Below are 19,678 nucleotides of genomic sequence, written 5' to 3'. Positions count from 1 at the left end.
GAGGCAGGCTCACGTTCTGGGATTGATTTGGGCCTCAAATTTTAAAATAAAAAATGAGCCCAAGCTGATTTTCAAACCAATTCTGCATTATTATTTTTTATATATATATTTTTTATTTTATTTTTAAAACAAAACCCAAGTAAATCAAATTAAAATTAAATAGACACTTAATACAATTATTTGCACACACATATTAAAATATTTGAAGCAGGTAGAATCAAACAAAACAAAAAAAATCACGGACAAAGATGCATATTTATGATTTTCTATTTAACAACCGGATTACGGTTCAAATTACGCATGACACATACATTTTTGTATTTTGTTTTAATAAAATAAAATGGGCAAAATCATAAATAATTAACAAAATGCCACGTAAAATCCGAAAATTGTACAGCAGGACCATTTGTTATTATTTTTCATTTCTTTTTGGAGCGATTGTCGCGTAAGACAAAAATCACGTGCTCACAGATACCCACAACTAGAAAACTTAGCATTAGCTTTGATCATGGAATCTAGAAAATTAAGACCTTATTTTCAATGTCATCCCATTAATGTAGTTACTGCTTTTCCGCTTCGAAATATTTTGCATAAACACGAACTTTCAGGAAGATTAGCAAAATGAGCTATAGAACTAAGTGAAAATGAAGTTGTTTATCAACCCAGGACCGCTATAAAGTCTCAAGTACTAGCTGATTTCGTGGCTGATTTTAGCCAGGGGATGCATTTAGAAGCAGAAAAAGAATTACTAGTTTTTAATGATGCAAACCCGGGGACTTGGGTTTTATTCACTGATGGTTCATCTAATGTAAAAGGGGCAGGCCTAGGAATAGTCCTCGTACCACCTGCGGGTGAGACTATTAGACAGGCTATAAAATGTCATTCTATAACTAACAATGAAGCAGAGTATGAGGCTGTAATTGCAGGTTTAGAATTGGCACGAGAACTCGGCATAACACAGATTATAATCAAGAGTGATTCTCAACTCGTGGTTAATCAAATGTTGGGGACTTATACAGCCAAAGAGACACGAATGCAAGAATACCTCGCAAAGGTACGAGAGTTAATAAAGCAATTCTAAACTTGGAAACTTGGAAAGTAGAGGCAGATGCTTTAGCAAATCTCGCATCTACAGCAGACGTAGCAAACAATACAAATGCTTCAGTCATACATCTATTTCATTCCGTTCTCGAATCTGATAAAAAGAGGTAAATTTTAACCATTTAAAATGGGATTGGAGAAACAAAATTGTTGCCTTTTTACAGCACGGTACTGTGCCTAATGACAAAGGAAAGGCTCACGCGCTTCGCAAAAAAGCTGTTCGATATTGTTTATATCAAGGAAATCTTTATCGAAAGATGTTCGGTGGACCACTAGCAAGGTGTCTCGGACCTTCTCAAACAAAATATGTGATGAGAGAAGTGCACGAAGGACATTGTGGGAATCACGCATGGGGACGGTCACTGGTAAGAACATTAATTCGCACAGGATATTATTGGCCTAAGATGGAAGAAGAAGCAACCAGTTTCGTGTCCAAATGTGATAAATGTCAAAGGTACGGTAACAATATGCACAGACCAGCTGAATTATTACATCCTGTTATAGCCCTGTGGTCCTTTATGAAATGGGGAATGGATATCGTAGGTCCACTTCCACAAGCAAAAGGTCAGGTAAAGTTTCTACTTGTACTTACAGATTATTTCACTAAATGGGTAGAAGCAAGGGCATTTAAACAGGTACGAGAGAAGGAAGTTAAAGACTTCATATGGCGAAATATAATATGCTGCTTTGGAGCACCAAAGGAGATCGTGTGTGACAATGGACCACAATTCATTGGAGCTCAAATCACAGAATTTCTTCGAAGTTGGCAGATCAAAAGGATAACGTCTACGCCATACCATCCAGTAGGTAATGGACAAGCGGAATCTACTAACAAAGTCATTATCAACAACTTGAAAAAGAGGTTACAGGATTCAAAAGGTAATTGGCCTGAGGTGTTACCTGGAGTATTATGGGCTTATCGTACAACGACCAAAACAGGCACTGGAGAAACACCATTTTCAATGGTTTATGGTGCGGAAGCCTTAATTCCAGTTGAAATAGGTGAGCCAAGCACACGGTACGATCAGGCAACGGAGGAATCTAATGATGAAAAGATGCGGGTCAACCTTGATTTACTTGAAGGAAGAAGAGAAGCTGCATTGATAAGGATGGCAGCACAAAAACAAGTAATTGAACGATATTACAATAGGAAAGCACGCCTCAAATTTTTCAAAATTGAGGACTTTGTGCTTAAAAAGGTGTTCCAATCTGCAAAGGCTGCTAACTCAGGAAAGCTAAGTCCAACGTGGGAAGGACCGTACAAAGTCCGTGACATTGCGGGAAAAGGAGCATACCAGTTGGAGACAATGGACGACAAAGTTTTACCCTCACATTGGAATGCCGTCCACTTAAAAAGATATTACTTTTGAGAAAGTACCTACGGTCAGGTATCACCTTGTTAAAATTTCTCTCTTGGATTATTAATATTTTACTAACGATTTTAGATGCTAGGCAAAACACCCTAACACGTGCCAAATGATGAGTCACAACCTGCAAGGCAAAATGGAGTATTCTTAATTCCCAGCCCAGGGTTTCAATTAATCTGATGGAAATACACACGAGTTAGGCAGTCTTCATCTATAATCGCATCTCCGGGTCCCGTACATCTTTCTGTTTCAGGAAAAGGGCCAAAGTAAAAGAAATAAACAAGTGCTCAAGGCTTCATACTTCACCGCTCAAACGCTTGGGGGACTACATATTGTACACAGATATGTGTAGAGAAACAGATACGAATATCGAACAAAAGTCGGCCACAAAGAGACAAGTGTTGAGTAAAAGTTGCGAAGTCTTCAGCATTCATGAGAATAACAAAGTCATCTCTCAAAACTCATAAACAAAGTCACCTCTCAAACCCTTCTTGATATATAAATATAGGGTCATGACTATGTACTGAAACAGGTTATGAAGAAAAACCTTTTTTATCTATGTTATGTGTAAGCACGTGATTTTTGCCCTATGAAAGAATTACTCCCAAAAAATTCAAAATAAAATGATTTTTCCTTGGTGTGCGATTTTTTGAATTATTTTTGTGTAATTATTTGTATTTTTGTCTGCGCATGTTTATTTGTTAAATTAATAAAAAATCCAAAAATATGTCGCATTTGCATTTAGGAAAAAATAAATAAATCCCGTTTCGATTGTCCTTTAATTGGAAAAAACTCCTTCACCCCTCGCGGGGGTGGAAAAAGGAGGTGTGACATTATGTACAAATCTGTTACAAGAAAAGCAGTTACGAGAAAGTTATAGATGTATTGTAATACATGTAATAGTCAAACACTTGTTAAAGTTTATGAATAAAAACTTGCCAAAGTTGTTTCATACAAAACGTGTGTATTCCTATTTCTTTCATCGTATTATAACACCATTATGAAGATGAGACGTATTCTTCATTAAGTGTTGATAAAATAAAAGGGCCCTCTTTTATAAGCCTCATGTTGATAATCCATGAAAAGAATCATAAAGCATTTTAAAAGGATAAAAATGCTAAGCTATTCTATAAGTTCTAGATAAATGGGCAAGAATAAAATATACAGAAGTACCAACAAAAACTTCATAAAGCATTTTAAAAGGATAAAAATGCCAAGTACGAACTTAGTCAGCGAAATATTTGTTTTTTTACAAATTCCCCATTATGATAACTGGGGACTTCATCAAAAGATCCCTTAAAGTTGCCAAGGGATAACACCACCAAGTAATAAAAACAAAAACAACAATTTCATTTTCAGCTAGTCACTGAAGGGTTTGGAACATCAGAAGTTTCACCCTCGGGAGAAGGAATTGCAACCCCAATTGCTGCAGTAGCCACTTCTTCATTTAAAAGCTCTTCCGTTCCAGGAGCTTCAAGTACAGGAGAAGGAGTATCAGTAGATTGTTGACTTTTCTCGATGGTATCTACGACTTTGGCCAGTTCAGACTACAAGTCAAAGCCTTCCTGAGCAGCTTCCATCAAAGCATCACGGTGAGATTTTAGGAAAGCCCAACTCACCTCTATGTTAAAGTTCTCCTCCAGAAGTCCATATTCCTTTTCCCACATAGCAAGATCGTTTTTCAAGATTTGATGCTCAGCTAAATGGGAATCAAGGGAAGCTTCAAGAGAGGCATGAGAACTCTTCAAAGCATGAATCTCGTCAGAGGAGGTCTGTAAGTCAGCTTGAGCTTGAGTCAAGCTTTGCACTAACTTTCCTGCATACTCTTCTTTCTTAGCCAAAAGTGCCTTAAGCTCCCTAACTTCTTCACTAGCCTTTGATAATTGTTCTGACAAAGAGCATTCCAAAAGCTCTTTGTCTCTTTTAAATTGGCTTGAAGAAGCCTTGGCAGTTGCCAGTTCAGAAGTCAAACCACGGTTTTGCTGCTCCAGGAGGTTTTTATTTTCTTGCAACTCCTCTATGGTCCCTTGAGCATTCTCAAATTGTTCTTTCCAATTGGCTGCTTCAAGCTGGGCTCCCCTGGCTATTTCTTCGGCCTCGTGGATAGTTTTTTCAGACTCACGGGCTTTTCTTTCCAGAAGGAAAATTCTTCCCATTAATTCCGTACCAATGAGGTTAGCCTACAGAGACAACTCATAGAAATGAGGGATTGAAGATAATAAAAAAAACTTATTGGTAAGAAGAGGAAAAATACCTTCAAAGTAGAATGAACTATGTCATTCATCAGAGTCAAGCAACTATGGCTCTCCATCTTCTTCTTCTCAATATCTCCAATTAGGGGCTCGATCCAAACATCGGCTCTACCAGTCTTTCTCAAGAGGCTATGGTTGGCAGGAACTTCAAGAGTAACACTTCTCATAGTCATACTTCCACTGCTAGAACCTGTCTCTGTATGATGAACAGAGGGAAGAGGAGCAATGGAAGGAATGGAAGGAGAAGATGTAGAAACAGGAATGGAAGGAGAAGATGTAGAAACCAATGCAGGAACGGAAGCAAGTGCAGTAGAAACTGCCAAGGGAACGGACATAGGAGCGGTAGAAACTGGCAAAAGAACGGAAGTCGTCAAAATTGGTAAAGAAATACTTACGGTTGGTAGTGGAATGGAGGAAATAGGAACGAATGAGGAAAGAGGAGATTCATTAAAAACAAGGTCGAGCTCGCCACCCTCGAAACCACTATCAAAAAGATGCTGAATTGACTCATTATTATCTCTTGGTTCGGTGTCCTCGTCAGAATGAATCAAAACAGGCTCGGTGGTTGAGGTTCGAGCAGGAGTGTCTTCAATTTCATCATCAATAATTATTTGCCTCCTGACCCTTGGCCTGGTAATTAGAGAGGTACCCTCCTCTTCCTCGGAACTTTCTTTTATAGCTTTCCATTTTGGCAGCAAGGCTCGAGCCTTATCCAAATCAAGAGCAGCATTAGCAGACATGCGAATGGCCATAGCTACTTCAGCCGTCATTCCTCTAACGCCAAATCCTGATTAAAGGAAGGATATACATGATCAAAATTGAGGAAAAAATGCTTAACATGTAAAAAAACATATAAAAAGCGGCATACCATGTGTTTTCACCTTCCAGCCATGTAAGGAAGAAATCGATTTCCAAGTTCTTTGCTCCCTAGAAGCAATCTTCAAAAGTGAGTCTACCCAACCACGGAAGTTGGGAATAGGTTCCACATCTCCCATGATTGCTACAAAAAACCAAGAAGAGACGAGGTTAAAAACAAATTTCTTTTGAAATTCTCAAGAGTAGGTACGGTAAGTAAAAGGAAACCTACGTTCAAAATTCCACTTCTCGGGGAAGGGAATATTTGTTTCGCCAATCAAGTCCACCGTACGAACAGCAACGTAACGGATATACCATCCACGATCTTTGTCATCTTCAGGATTTACCAGAACTTTTTTGCTCTTTGCAGTTAAGGTAAAAAACCCATGGCGTATTAAGTTAGGGTGGTATAAATGAATGAGGTGAGAGAAGGTGAAATTGACATTGGCTTTGGAAGATAAGTATCTCAAACAAGCCACTGTTCTCCACATTTGGGGACCAATTTGGGCCAAACAAATTGTAAAGAAACGGCAAAAATCAAGAATAATTGGGTCAATCGGAGGATTAAAACCTAAAGTGAAGGGGTAAGTATAAACAAAAGAATACCCACTTCTAAAGGAGGAAATTCTCTGATTTGGGGAAGGAACTGACATTCGAAGACTATCCTTCCAGTTACAATCTCTTCTTATGGTGGGGATTGTAAGCTCGGTTACTATTGTAGGATAAGTATCGGCTTTTTCCAAATTTGCAATTTGCTTTTGAAGAGACGTTTTGTCACTTTCAAAAGACAAATCGCTGGGAACTATCGCATCAACTAAGGGTTCTTGGGAAGAATCAAGAATTTCTCTACTTCTAGAAGAGGGGGCCTTTGGGATAGAACTCCTTGAAGAAGAACCAGAAGAGCCGTCTCGAGTAGATTCTAACCCTGTTCGAAGCCTACCTCCTCCGCCTCTTCTGTGTCTAATAGGGGCATTGGGGAACTGGTCTAGAATCAGAACTTTTTTACGGTTAGGGTTTGAAGACGACATTGTTAGGAAGGATAAGTCGAAAGAAATAGAAATAAAGAAGAAAATGTTTGCTGAAGATTTGTGAAGAAGACAAAGGAAGAAAAGGTTATGTATATAATGGGAACCGTTAAACTAAGAAGTGTAATGATGGAAAGCCTATAATAAAGGAAACTATCACTTCACGAATAGTGAGAATGAAGAAGTCTTGAAAAAGGGTGTAAATAGCAGAATCAATCAGAAAATGATACATGGGCAGAACATTAAATGGAAAAGACGACTGAGGCGTTAATACTGTCATAAGCATTAATTGTGGCGAAAATTCCTTTTTTATGAAGATCCACTTCCCAATTATTTAATTGATAAATAAATGGAAAGTGGGGGGACTATCTGTATTGGGAAAAAACTGAGTTTATATTAAAGATGACGTGGCATGACACGTGGTTTGGTTAAATGGTCAAAGTGCAACAATTGACTAAGAGGCACAGATGGAGACAACCACGGGAAGAGGAACTTAAATAGGCACGAGACGAAGTGCAGATACGAGTCTCGTACCAATTCAAGTCATTTAAAGCCAACGGATTAGAAGGCATTAAAGACAAAGATCTGATGACATAAAGGAGTCCAAATTCATTATTAAACACCTGATACGTTAGAAAATTGGTATTTAATAGGAATGATTGTATAACGGCTTATTTAATATCATTTATTACTCATAATTATATCATTAAAACTGAGGCTTCATTCCTTTACCTAGAATTATCTATAAAAGGAAGAAGTATCATCATTTGTAAGGACACGGAATACTATTGGGAACTCATTGAAATACAAAACTATTTGCTGTTTTACCATCATTCTCAAAAGTATTTTATTTTCGTCTCCTGATTATCAGTAACCCGAATTTCTTTTTAGCTTTGACCAAAGACTCAGATTTTTGGTTAAACACCATTATAATTGCTTGGAAGCCATTGCTGTTGCTTGATGAAGGAGAAGATGTTCTCTGAGCCATTCTTGAATCCATTTTCCTTTTGTTTCTCTATCTCTCTCTCTTTCTTGATGATAATGATGAGTTAAAAACTTTTGGATGGAGAATGTTAAAAGGAATGAAGTCTTATATAGTATAAGAAGGGAATTGATATACTATTTCTTTTTGCCAAGTGTAGAAATGTGAGCTCATCCTAATATATTCTTGAAGTAGCATGATTCATGTCCCAACATCTTTGTATTACGTTTACGGCTGGGAAATTCCTTTATTTTCTTCATTTTTCAACAACTTGTGTGTGTCTATATATATATATGTGTGCGCGTATATATATATATTGACGTGTAATAATCCATGTTGAAGATAAATATGGTCCTATAGTATGGAGGTCAACCATACATATAGGAATTGAGGGAGAATGTCACGTGGATAACTCTCATTTAACACCATTGCATGGTTCATGCACTGTAGTTTAATGTCACTAGTTGGAAGCTTAAACAGTGAACATAGCAAGTTAGCATTCTTTAATAAGAGAAAGAGCTTCTAAGTAAATATTTGCAGGTCACGATTAATTAATTAAAACTACACTCTAATTACAGTGTGTATTAGTGTATAACTTAGATCCCATGGGGAATAACGGTTGGGCTCTTTTTCCTTTTCTTTCTTCTTATTAAAAAGTTACAAATGCTTATGAGCTCTATAACTCAAAATAACACATTATATTATCTTGAAAAAGTTACTAGTAAAAAATTCTAGAGATCGACACACTCTAAAATTAAAAAGGAAAAAAAGGAATATATATATATATATATGTATAAAAAGAACGATGCTAAAGTGCTCATATTTTGTTCCCTTCTACAGAATTGGTTATGAAAACCTTAAAAAGTGCAGATACCCAATTTTAAAGCTGTTTGTTGTCGCCTTTACAACAGATTCTGGTATAGCCAAACCATGAGCAGTTGGGTTTTGAAAGTGAAAGGGCGAAAGATTTCGTAGTGATCACTAATTCTGTGGTTAATGAGATTTAATGTGTGAGAACACTTCGAATTAATTTAAAAAATGTATTATTTCATTTTATTATAGTTTATAAAACTTTTAAACGTTGTAAACACGTCGATAGCGTCCCAAAAAAAAAACTTTGCTTGTAAATTACTACCATTTCCGTCTATATAACAGAAGAAAAGGTAAAGGCAGCCGGTTGGGGTGGTTTTTTTCAGTTTTTAAAAGCATAAGAATACAAAAAGAAAAGATTAAAAAGTGCAAATATTTTGTTGCTTCTTTAACAATTTCTAAGCTGCTTAATGACATAAACAGAAAGGGTTGACAAAACAGATAAATAGGATTTTGACTTGCAAAAGCAAATTAAAGTGTGGGCATCTTGTGTTTCCTTGAGATTGAGAAGTGTAGTTAGCGTGGTGTGTGTGTGTTAACACGTGCCCATTAATCTAGTGATTGGATTCAACTTGAGCATAATTTGAATAATTAATCTTTTTATTCACTTTCAATTTGTCATGCTATGTCTGTACAATATATTCAATACTCTTTTTGAGTGTCAGCTTAGTACTTTGATCATCTATAGTGGAATAATAATAACATCCACGGATATATATTAAAATAAAAAATTTATATCTGTCGGTACCTGGGATGCATTAAGGCCGTAAGAGAAAAGATTTGGACCTATTCCAACTTGATTAGTTCAGTAATTTCCATGAGAAATATTATTTTTTTTAAATCTTTTTGCATAACTCAGAAATAATATATCTGAAACTGTATGTTTTTTTCCTTTTAATTTGCTCTTCTTGTCTCTTGCTAGGACGATGCAATTATGGTACCTATACGGGTGGGAGGTAGCAGATACGATAAAATAATCGTGCAAGCTGGTTTAATACTACGGTTATCAAAAAAGTAAAGATACTAGATTCAAACGTGCAAATGACACCGGGTAGCCATTTTAACGGGCTGCTATTTAAGAATTAGCCAGTGCATCCAGAATTTCCGCTTTTCCATGCATCCAAAATTTCAGCTTTTCCGGTGCGTCCAGAATTTCAGCTTTTCAGTTCAACTTTTCGGGACAAAAATGTCCTGAATTGTCCCGAAGTTGTTTAAGGACAAAATAAGAAATGAGCTACTGGCTAATTTCTAAATAGCATCCATGGGAATGACTATCTGTGCACCTGCCCCGATTCAAACTAGACAAGCAGACTCCAAGATTTTCAACTTAAAGAAGGCAAAAGGAGAGTTCTTAGAATAAAATGGGAAGCCAAACCATGATTTGTCCCAGTTCATGAAGTTTTGACTAAATTCCTGATGTCACTGTTTTTGGCTCACAAATAGCCCACCTTATTGAGCACTTTGTAGGGTGATGAATCTAGAGGAGAAAAATGGGGCTGCTGGGAATTAGATAAACAGCACTATGGAACAAAGCCCTGCACCAAACAAATGGCAAAAGGCTGATTATACTAAGAGTTCATACCTATGCACCAACCTCCTTTTGCAACAGCTGAAAAGAATAACACGGAATTCAGCCATCAATTGAGGACCAACGTCAATCTCCAAGTAGTGGTACCGACCTACATGTAGGGGTACAACTTACTCAAGGAGAGGATTAAGGATGCTACCTGCAAACAATACCACGCCTGTTCCATCTTCTCTAATCAGAAAGAGAAACGGATGATCAGCAATGAAATCTACTTTCTCTCCTGAATGAGACCTTAGGCCAATCTCATCAGTGATTGCAGCAGCACCTTTTGTGCCCTCTTCATCTATCTCAATAACGGACTTATGAAAGATGCTATCAACAAACAGGCCCTTGTTACAAATGGTCTCCACCATCTCGGTGAGGGCATGGCCAGAGAAAGGCGATACCACGCCTAGCCCTTTCAGAATTTCAGAAGCTTCAAATCCAAAAGATATTTTAAATTTGGGGATACGAAATTCAGGAACTCCAACCTTCGCATATGGAAGGTGACGCTCCAAGAATTCGGAGTCTGAAGTGACTTTTTCCACCAGGCCTGGCAGTCCATCATTCGCATCAGGCAGAAAGAAATACATGGAGAAATGACGCCTATCCAAGCCACGTTTATAAGGAAGCCTCAACATCTTGAAGCCTTCATAAGCTTTTACATATCGCTTGCTCTGGCAAGTCATGAAGGGCACTTGAACGGAGGTCCCATTGAGAAGGTGGAATTCACTGTTCTTTGTCATTGATGCATTGAACTTCTCACTCCAGACACCTTTGAAGTAAAGTGAGTTTGCAAAGACAAGTCTGGTTAAATGGTCAACTGCGTCAACAGGTAGAATTTCATTGATGAGACCGGCTGTCTCCTTTTCAGCCCATTGATTCACTTGATTGACCACCTCAAGAGGCTACATTACCATCAAAAATTTGTAAACCAAATATGTTTTTTCTTTAATAACCATTGTAAAACAAATATGGAGTATATGCAACGGATTCTATCTAAGTTTCCTTTTATTTATTTCTAACCTTTTTTCCTGACAGAGGTCAGAAGAACTATCAAAGCTAATATTGCTAAGACCCTAAAAATGAATTCGAAGAATATAGCATGCCTCCTAAGAAATGAATTTAGAACTTCTTAAAACAGCAAAGACGAACTCTACTGAACTACCTAATCAACGGTAGGAGTATTAAAAAACTAACCTTGGACGCAAAATCAACAGAAAGAGAAGTAGCCTTGTAAACATTGTCCACAATCTGTGTGAAAGAAGGCTTCAACCTCGCAGACTGATCGACCCAGACGCTGTTAGCGGCAGACAAACGAAGGCCACCATTGGGGCTAGCATCAAGAAGGACACAGTCGACGAGCTGAGAAGAGAGATAGTTGATTTCATCAGTAGAATTGGATTTGAGGAAAGAGAGAAGCTCGTCGCGGCTTGGACCAGCTGAACCCGCCGTCATGAGACCCAACACTACTTGCATCAACAACGGAGAGAAGACCATGTTACTTTCCCCTTTGTGAACCGCCGTTGGGAGAACAGGATTGGCTAAGGTTAAGAATGCATCTGTTTGTTTCCTGGTCGATCCTTTTGCTAGGGACTGATGGCCTTCAAAATCGCTGAAGAATACATGCCTTGCAAGCTTCAAAGAGACATCCCTATGCTGCTGAAACAGACTCCGGAGTTGAAACATAATATGGGTGACCTATGAAGTATAAGAGGTAGTTTTGCACAAATAATGCGGAACAAAGGTGTATTAATAATTCAAGTATTAGTTAGCAAATATTATTTTTTATTAGTAATATATGGGTTAATAATTCAAGCATTATTTGTGCACATATTATTTTTTATTTATTGTTTGGTGAGCTGTATTAAAATACTAATGCATTGCATAATCTTTAAGAAAAATAGTTGTTTATAAAAATGCGATACAAGCATTAGTTATACAGCTATTATTTCTTATCTACTATTTAATATGGTATTTTAAAATTATAATACATTAAATAATTTTTAAGAAAAATAATTGTTTACAAAAATGCCCTCCATATTCTCTGGTTTTAAGGGACTTTAAGAATAATTTTGTCTTTAACCATACTAATGCATGTATTAATAACTTTGGTATTACTAATGTCATGGTTTTCTATACATTACTTATACATTGAATAATACCAAGTATGATACAAGTATTAATTATAGTGAAAACCAAACCAAACCAACTAATCGGTTTGATTTTTTTTAGTTAAAACCAAACCAACCAATTATAGTCGATTTTTTTTTCCAATACCAAACCAAATCAAATCAAACCAAATATTTATTGCCGGAAAATTATAGTGTGTATAAGTTAAAATTATTTTTTATATACATATTAAATTTTAAAATTCTTGAACACTCTTTGCAAAATTCGTAAGACGTTATTTTGTTCATTTCCTGCCTACATTCCTCTAGCAACTTTCAAAAACTAAAAAGCCAACAACATAAGTTTCTTTCTTTTTTGTTAAGTTTCCTATTTTAATTTTATCAACCAACTGGGGCGGATCCACATCATCGAGTATGAGTTCCTCGAAACTCAATAGTTTTTATCTAAATTCGATATTTGTATTAAGAAATTTATTAGATGTATAAAATCCAAATATTTAGATGGGAACTCAGTTGTTCTTAGTTTTTTGCTCATTTGGAACCTAGGTTTCTCACTTCTCTGATGCGAGTTCGAATCCGTTTAAGCACTTTTGACCTTTTCCTTTTGTTTTTATCACAAAACTGGTCCTACTAGCTACACTTAATTCTATTTCTGTTTTTGTCTTTTTGTAAAAACAACATAATAAATGACTATAGTCAAACTAATAGTAATGTGTTTATATTTATATATTGATTCGTTAGTTTTTAAATACACACTGTTGCGTTTGTATAAAGGGATGTGAATGGGAAATGGAAGAGGCACCTTTTGGATTGCACCTCTCCATATCACTCTTCCTTTGTCTGTGAATTTAGAGGCTTGGCTTTATTTTTCAGACATGAAATCAGACATAGAAAATCTGAAATCTTCTCTCTTCTTTTCTACATTGTTGCATTATTTTCTAAATAAACATAAGTGTCAAGTGTGATTTGTTCCGCTTGTTGAGTTCGTTTAAGTTCTGTGATTTGAAGTGTCGCTATCACAGAATAGTTATTCCGTTCTATCCTGGGAGGAATTAATCCGTATACCTTGGACAATAGTGAAGGGATTAAATTCCTTAAGGACACACTGTGAATTCAGTGGGCTCGGAATTATTTTTGCATTTTCTGTTCTAAGTTCTATTTTTCTGAGTTTCCGATTTTCTAATTTTGAATATGGTAATATCAACACATACGAAATATCACTACTCATTCATTAGTCTGATTATTATGATATATTGACTTGAGGTTGTTTTACAATCTCATAGGCTTCAAATCTTAGATCCAGACTTTGCAACCAACTACCTATGTTCCTTGCTTCAAGTTTAATATCTTTACGCGGACATCTCATTATACCGGCCATTAGAACAGCAATTAAAACAGAGAATTAGTATTTTTTACATTTTACAACAAAAGGAACATGTTACAGGAGCACTTGGAAAAATTCAATCAACATGAGCATAACGACAACAACAAAAATTATCTTATTTTCCATTTGTGTAGGGGGGTGGGGGGGGGGGGGGGGCAAGGATAGGGAAGGATGAATATTTTGCTATTCTGTGGACTCTGTTGAAATTATAAGAGAAATCACCAACTGAAGCTGATGGACTCAAAATGAAGGTTGGATGCTAAACCAGATGAACAAATGTTTGCAACTTCATGTCTCATCTTCTTTGGACCACACACTAGAACTCCAACACTTGATTCTTTCCTCTCAAAAAGAATCCCTGCATCAAATTTACAACTTTTTTAAAGGAGAGTTGTTCAAATTGTAGCAGGTAAGAGTTCTATTAATTAGTAAAAATTAGGCAATTTTTTTTTATTCTATAGCTAAATGATCTTGGGATTTAAGTTATAGACACTAAACGCAAAGAAAAGATTGTACGCCAGCCATTAGTTTAATTTAACTGATTAAAATAGGTTATTATTCTATTTTTCATATTATCTCAAACTTGATATATGACCATTGATATCTGGGGATACTTTATTCAGTACTCTATATTTTTTGGATGAACTTACTTTTAAGGTCAGGCCTTTCACCAAAATGGAGATTAGTTGACTGAAGAAGTGATTGTTGGGGCAAACTCTCCATCTCCTTATCAGCATTATAGAACCAAGAATTAGGTGAAGACGTTGGAGTTGCACCTTCCATGTTCTGAATTTGTTTGGCGTCCATGCCACTGCGTCTCTTGTTACACACAAATGCTGCAGTACTTGTGATGACTATGGAAATGCAAATGAGAAGCATATTCAGCACCGCCTTTATCGGATAAGAGTAAATGTCATTGGTATTTTTATCAATTGGATAGATGTAATATCTATTCAAAGCCCCCAAAGAAATCAAGAAAATGATGAAGGAAGATGATATGATAGCACCAAGCCAAAGCCAATTGTTCTGGCCAAGAATTGGAGTGATTGGCTGATCAGATGGGTTGGGTTTGAACCATATGGTCCTCAAGTGCTTGTTGTCTTCTGCTAATATGGGTTGCTTTTCTCTTGTTACATAAGCCTCAATTTGTAGGCCTAACTTAGATGTTTCTGAAGGGGCACCACTAATGGGAAGGAGAAGGTCTAACATGGTGAGGTCTTGTGAGTTCTTGAACACACTTAAGAGTAGGATTTCTGGTGTCTTGCATTTCTGTGATTCACTTGTGTGGATTAGCTCCCTTATAATGGATATGAAAGGGGTGATTCCACTCCCGCCGCTCACCATAATCAATAAATCATGCCTGCAACAATGAAATGCAAAAATGTTTTTAAATGTATATATAAAGTAACAATAAGATCACATCCATTCTGAATCCACTGACTCTAAATCCCTCGCTCTGCTGCACAATATAATAGTTTCAATCATGTTAAGTTTGTCGCATCATCTCATGTGGCAATATCACTAAATTCATTACCAAACTGACCATAAAGTATTAAATGGCTATCCCTCCCTGCATCTACTGATGGCATGTATAGTAGTCAATTGAACAGTGAAACTTACCATGTTCCTGAACTCTAATGAATCTAATTATGTACCATAATTTAGAGGACAAAATAAAACTATCTCTATGTTATCTTTTTCATTCATACGTGACAATATCACTATATTTATTACCAAACTGACCATTAAGTGTTAAATGGATAGGGGAAGAAAGCATCTGGTAAAGTTTCTTGGACCAACTTCCTTCACCCTTAATGACAACACTGAGCTTATCTGCCTCCAAACTACTGCTTGAAGTGATTGTAAAAGGATGCCATTGCATTTTTGAAATGCTAGGTACATTCACAAACATGATGCTAGTTGGTGTATATCGTAAACCTGCCAAATAAAGGAAAAGAGAAGTGCTCAAACATGTTATTCAGAAGACTTAACATTCTACCTCGATCGATGCCAATATAAATGATGTTAGTTGCTTCAGTTACCTTTACTCTTGGAGAAGTTTAGCTCAACAGTTTCACATGGTAGAACTCGAGCTGAGACCAGACGAACATTTGATCGCGACTGTAAGAATCTCAAGTATCGATCAACCATGAAGAGGTAGAAACCGGGAAGCATAATTCCAGCATAAGAGACGCCAACATGGAAGACAAAGAAGACGACGAAGAGGATGTAGAGGTGATGAGTGTAGAAGAAGAGTTCAAACATCTTTCTCCTAATGCGAGGGAATGTTGCAATCCACAACACCAATCCAGAAAGCAATGACAACTCTCCAGCCAAATTTGAGATATCAGTTTTTGCCCATTTAAGCATCTGTTTCATTTCGATCAAGATACTTCACTAATTAGAAATTCACCAAGAATTGGACTTGGTTGTGTTTTAGTATATTTTCAAGATAAATCCAAAAAAGGTTTAGTAATATACTATTTAATGTGATTCTACTGTAATTTGTGTACATATTTTTTTCCATTCATCTGTTGTCAGTGACTTGTGTTGCAATTTTTATTTCAAATAAGAAGAATTCACCTAAATATCCACTCACTCAACCGCTCAAATAACAAAATAACATGTATAATATAAGTATAGTCCTATATATAATAGTGAATCCGATCGGTAACAAGCTTCCTATAATAAACCGCAAACTTGTTCTACATATCTTATTTTTCTCAAAATGTCAATTATTGTTGCCCCTTTGAGTTGTCTATTTCTTTAAAAGCAAGGACCAGTTGACATATATCACAAGAAAAGAAAAGGAATAAAAGGTCAGTTCTTTTATACACGACATATTTTCTTTAAAAAAATTTGGACCACTGGAACACTTAAAGAGTTGACTACATGGAGATCCAAGAAGTTTGCTCTTTCCTATTTTATCTCTCGATTAATTATTTTATTATTGAACGTGTCATTCTAAATATGGGAAGTACGTACTATTCTGCTTTTCTTGCTAACAAAGACTTGACGTATTGCAATGGAACGAATATGTGATATAAGGTTAAAGTTGAGACAAACCCCACTAAATTATTAAAAAATTAACAAGCAAATAAACAAAGCACAATATAATATCACTTTCTGTTTTTCTTGATATCTTTTATGTTCACTCCATCAAATGTGACCTCTAGCTTTACGTCATAATTATATCATCATAAACTAGTTGTGTGTCTGTTCATCTCCCTTATATATTGTAATATAATTATTAAAGAATGAATAGAGGTGATTGCTATTAATATAATCTAGGTAATTAAATTAATTTACCTCAGACAATTGATGAGTGGCAGCCCAATAGATAATGTAACAAATGCCATGAGCAGAGAAAAGAGTCATTACGATATGACCAAGCCATATATGGTATTTAACACTTGCTTCAGAAGTCAGACCAAAGACTTGCAGCACTGAGGAACCTCTTGTGACTGGAACAAACAGAAACGTAAGAGCTATATTTCCAACAAGTCCTAACCTCAGGGCTGAATCTTCCAACTTGGCTTCCCATCTGTCATTACCAATTCAAAATAATAAGAAAAAGTGTCATTTAAATGGTAACAAATTAAGTCAATGCCGAATCCAAAATTTAGATGTTTTTTTTCAGAAAAAAAGCTCTCAAATATATATCTAATTCAATAATTTTTGTTCCACTGTTGCTACTTACTACTATTAAAAAGAGTCAGAGAGATTTTCCTTTGACCATAATTTTTAAAATGATTTAAACTTTTTTGAATTGTTAATTATTGTGACTTATATATAGCAGGGGTATTATTTTTATGCAGTTGCAACATCTATATATTATTAAAGGAAAATTGAAAATTCTACAAACCTAAAACTAAGGAGTGTGACTCGTACTTTGAATCCAACAGCACAAAGTGAACCATATATAGTGCGTACTTATTCTTCGCACTAATATATAAGGTTAGAATTCGATCTCAAAACGCTAAGTTCTGCCAAACTTATGGTTAGGAGTGTTTATATGTCGGTTCAAATGGATTTTTGTTTATGAAAAATTAAAGTAAATATTGAACAAGTTTTATCGATCTCGAATATTAGAGGATAACTTACACTTTCTCTCCCTTTTTGGCTACAGACTTTGGTGTAATAGTGGGAAAGATAATATGCAAGTAAGACGCAAAAGTCCAGACTAAAAGTGCGATGAACATGACGAAAAAGCAAAGCTCAATCCTTGAAACAATCCCTAGCCCCTTCATGATTATCGGCCTCCTCCATATTGTCAACTTTTGTTTTCCCTCAACTCTGTTAATCAGAAAAAAAATTAATACATAAATAGATTTGCATATTTAATTTATCTCTTCGCTTTTTTTTTTGGGAGGGGGGGGGGGGGCTGCATACCTATTGATGTTTTTATCGTTGGATTTCTTCCATAAATGAAGGTATACACATCCCAAGACAGCAATAAATATGAAAGGAAATGTGTTCATCAACAGTGTCCTCCCTGTAAAAAAATTGCACTTGAACTGATAAGTTCGTCAAATAAATGAATTAATTTTTTTTTGAGAAAGTTTCATTTGTATCTTCATCCAAAAGAATTAAAGAAGCAAGCTCTTTGAGCTAAATTTCATAAAAAAGCTTAATTTCAGTGGTGTAATTATTTTAAATCATCAAATTAGTTACCAACAACAAGAAGCAACTATCATAACAACTCTGATATGGTAATCTGAAAACTAAACCAAATAATATGTTGTAACCTGGCCTGTAATTACACTATTAGAAGTTACACTGACATCCAAAAAAAAAAATACATTAGTATATTAAAAGGAAAAAAAGTAAGATACCTTGAGCTCCAAAGTAAGTGGATGTAGCAGTCTGAGCTTTGATCATGGGTGTCCATATCTGTCTATACATATTGGTTGGTGTTACGATCAAAAGGAGAAAATACCCAATTGTAACAGTTAACAGTAGAGCCATTATAATTGCTTGGAAGCCATTGCTGTTGCTTGATGAAGGAGAAGATGTTCTCTGAGCCATTCTTGAATCCATTTTCCTTTTGTTTCTCTATCTCTCTCTCTTTCTTGATGATAATGATGAGTTAAAAACTTTTGGATGGAGAATGTTAAAAGGAATGAAGTCTTATATAGTATAAGAAGGGAATTGATATACTATTTCTTTTTGCCAAGTGTAGAAATGTGAGCTCATCCTAATATATTCTTGAAGTAGCATGATTCATGTCCCAACATCTTTGTATTACGTTTACGGCTGGGAAATTCCTTTATTTTCTTCATTTTTCAACAACTTGTGTGTGTCTATATATATATATATATATATATATATATATATATATATATATATATATTGACGTGTAATAATCCATGTTGAAGATAAATATGGTCCTATAGTATGGAGGTCAACCATACATATAGGAATTGAGGGAGAATGTCACGTGGATAACTCTCATTTAACACCATTGCATGGTTCATGCACTGTAGTTTAATGTCACTAGTTGGAAGCTTAAACAGTGAACATAGCAAGTTAGCATTCTTTAATAAGAGAAAGAGCTTCTAAGTAAATATTTGCAGGTCACGATTAATTAATTAAAACTACACTCTAATTACAGTGTGTATTAGTGTATAACTTAGATCCCATGGGGAATAACGGTTGGGCTCTTTTTCCTTTTCTTTCTTCTTATTAAAAAGTTACAAATGCTTATGAGCTCTATAACTCAAAATAACACATTATATTATCTTGAAAAAGTTACTAGTAAAAAATTCTAGAGATCGACACACTCTAAAATTAAAAAGGAAAAAAAGGAATATATATATATATATATGTATAAAAAGAACGATGCTAAAGTGCTCATATTTTGTTCCCTTCTACAGAATTGGTTATGAAAACCTTAAAAAGTGCAGATACCCAATTTTAAAGCTGTTTGTTGTCGCCTTTACAACAGATTCTGGTATAGCCAAACCATGAGCAGTTGGGTTTTGAAAGTGAAAGGGCGAAAGATTTCGTAGTGATCACTAATTCTGTGGTTAATGAGATTTAATGTGTGAGAACACTTCGAATTAATTTAAAAAATGTATTATTTCATTTTATTATAGTTTATAAAACTTTTAAACGTTGTAAACACGTCGATAGCGTCCCAA

At 35.6% G+C, this 19,678-nt stretch overlaps 2 protein-coding genes and 1 pseudogene across 2 annotated transcripts; all 3 read right to left on the bottom strand.

Annotated features, from left to right (window-relative positions):
• Window positions 1-6,603, bottom strand: part of LOC107764442 (ferric reduction oxidase 2-like) — a 36,299-nt pseudogene extending 29,696 nt beyond the window's left edge.
• Window positions 6,604-9,779: 3,176 nt separating this feature from the next.
• Window positions 9,780-11,811, bottom strand: LOC107760949 (serpin-ZX-like). The gene is made up of 2 exons (XM_016579095.2): window positions 11,220-11,811; window positions 9,780-10,927 (listed from the first exon to the last, which is right to left on the bottom strand). The coding sequence occupies exons 1-2, from the start codon at window positions 11,706-11,708 to the stop codon at window positions 10,151-10,153; spliced, it is 1,266 nt and encodes a 421-aa protein (XP_016434581.1). The 5' UTR covers window positions 11,709-11,811; the 3' UTR covers window positions 9,780-10,150.
• A 1,710-nt stretch (window positions 11,812-13,521) lies between these two features.
• Window positions 13,522-18,813, bottom strand: LOC107760948 (ferric reduction oxidase 2-like). Its single transcript, XM_075217854.1, has 8 exons — window positions 18,371-18,813; window positions 17,928-18,030; window positions 17,640-17,831; window positions 16,845-17,079; window positions 15,578-15,905; window positions 15,245-15,473; window positions 14,186-14,895; window positions 13,522-13,893 (listed from the first exon to the last, which is right to left on the bottom strand). The coding sequence occupies exons 1-8, from the start codon at window positions 18,573-18,575 to the stop codon at window positions 13,754-13,756; spliced, it is 2,142 nt and encodes a 713-aa protein (XP_075073955.1). The 5' UTR covers window positions 18,576-18,813; the 3' UTR covers window positions 13,522-13,753.
• Window positions 18,814-19,678: the final 865 nt, after the last annotated feature.

Source organism: Nicotiana tabacum, chromosome 7 (genome assembly GCF_000715075.1).
Source record: "Nicotiana tabacum cultivar K326 chromosome 7, ASM71507v2, whole genome shotgun sequence".
NCBI lineage: Eukaryota > Viridiplantae > Streptophyta > Magnoliopsida > Solanales > Solanaceae > Nicotiana > Nicotiana tabacum.
This window is presented reverse-complemented; position numbering and strand designations above follow the sequence as displayed.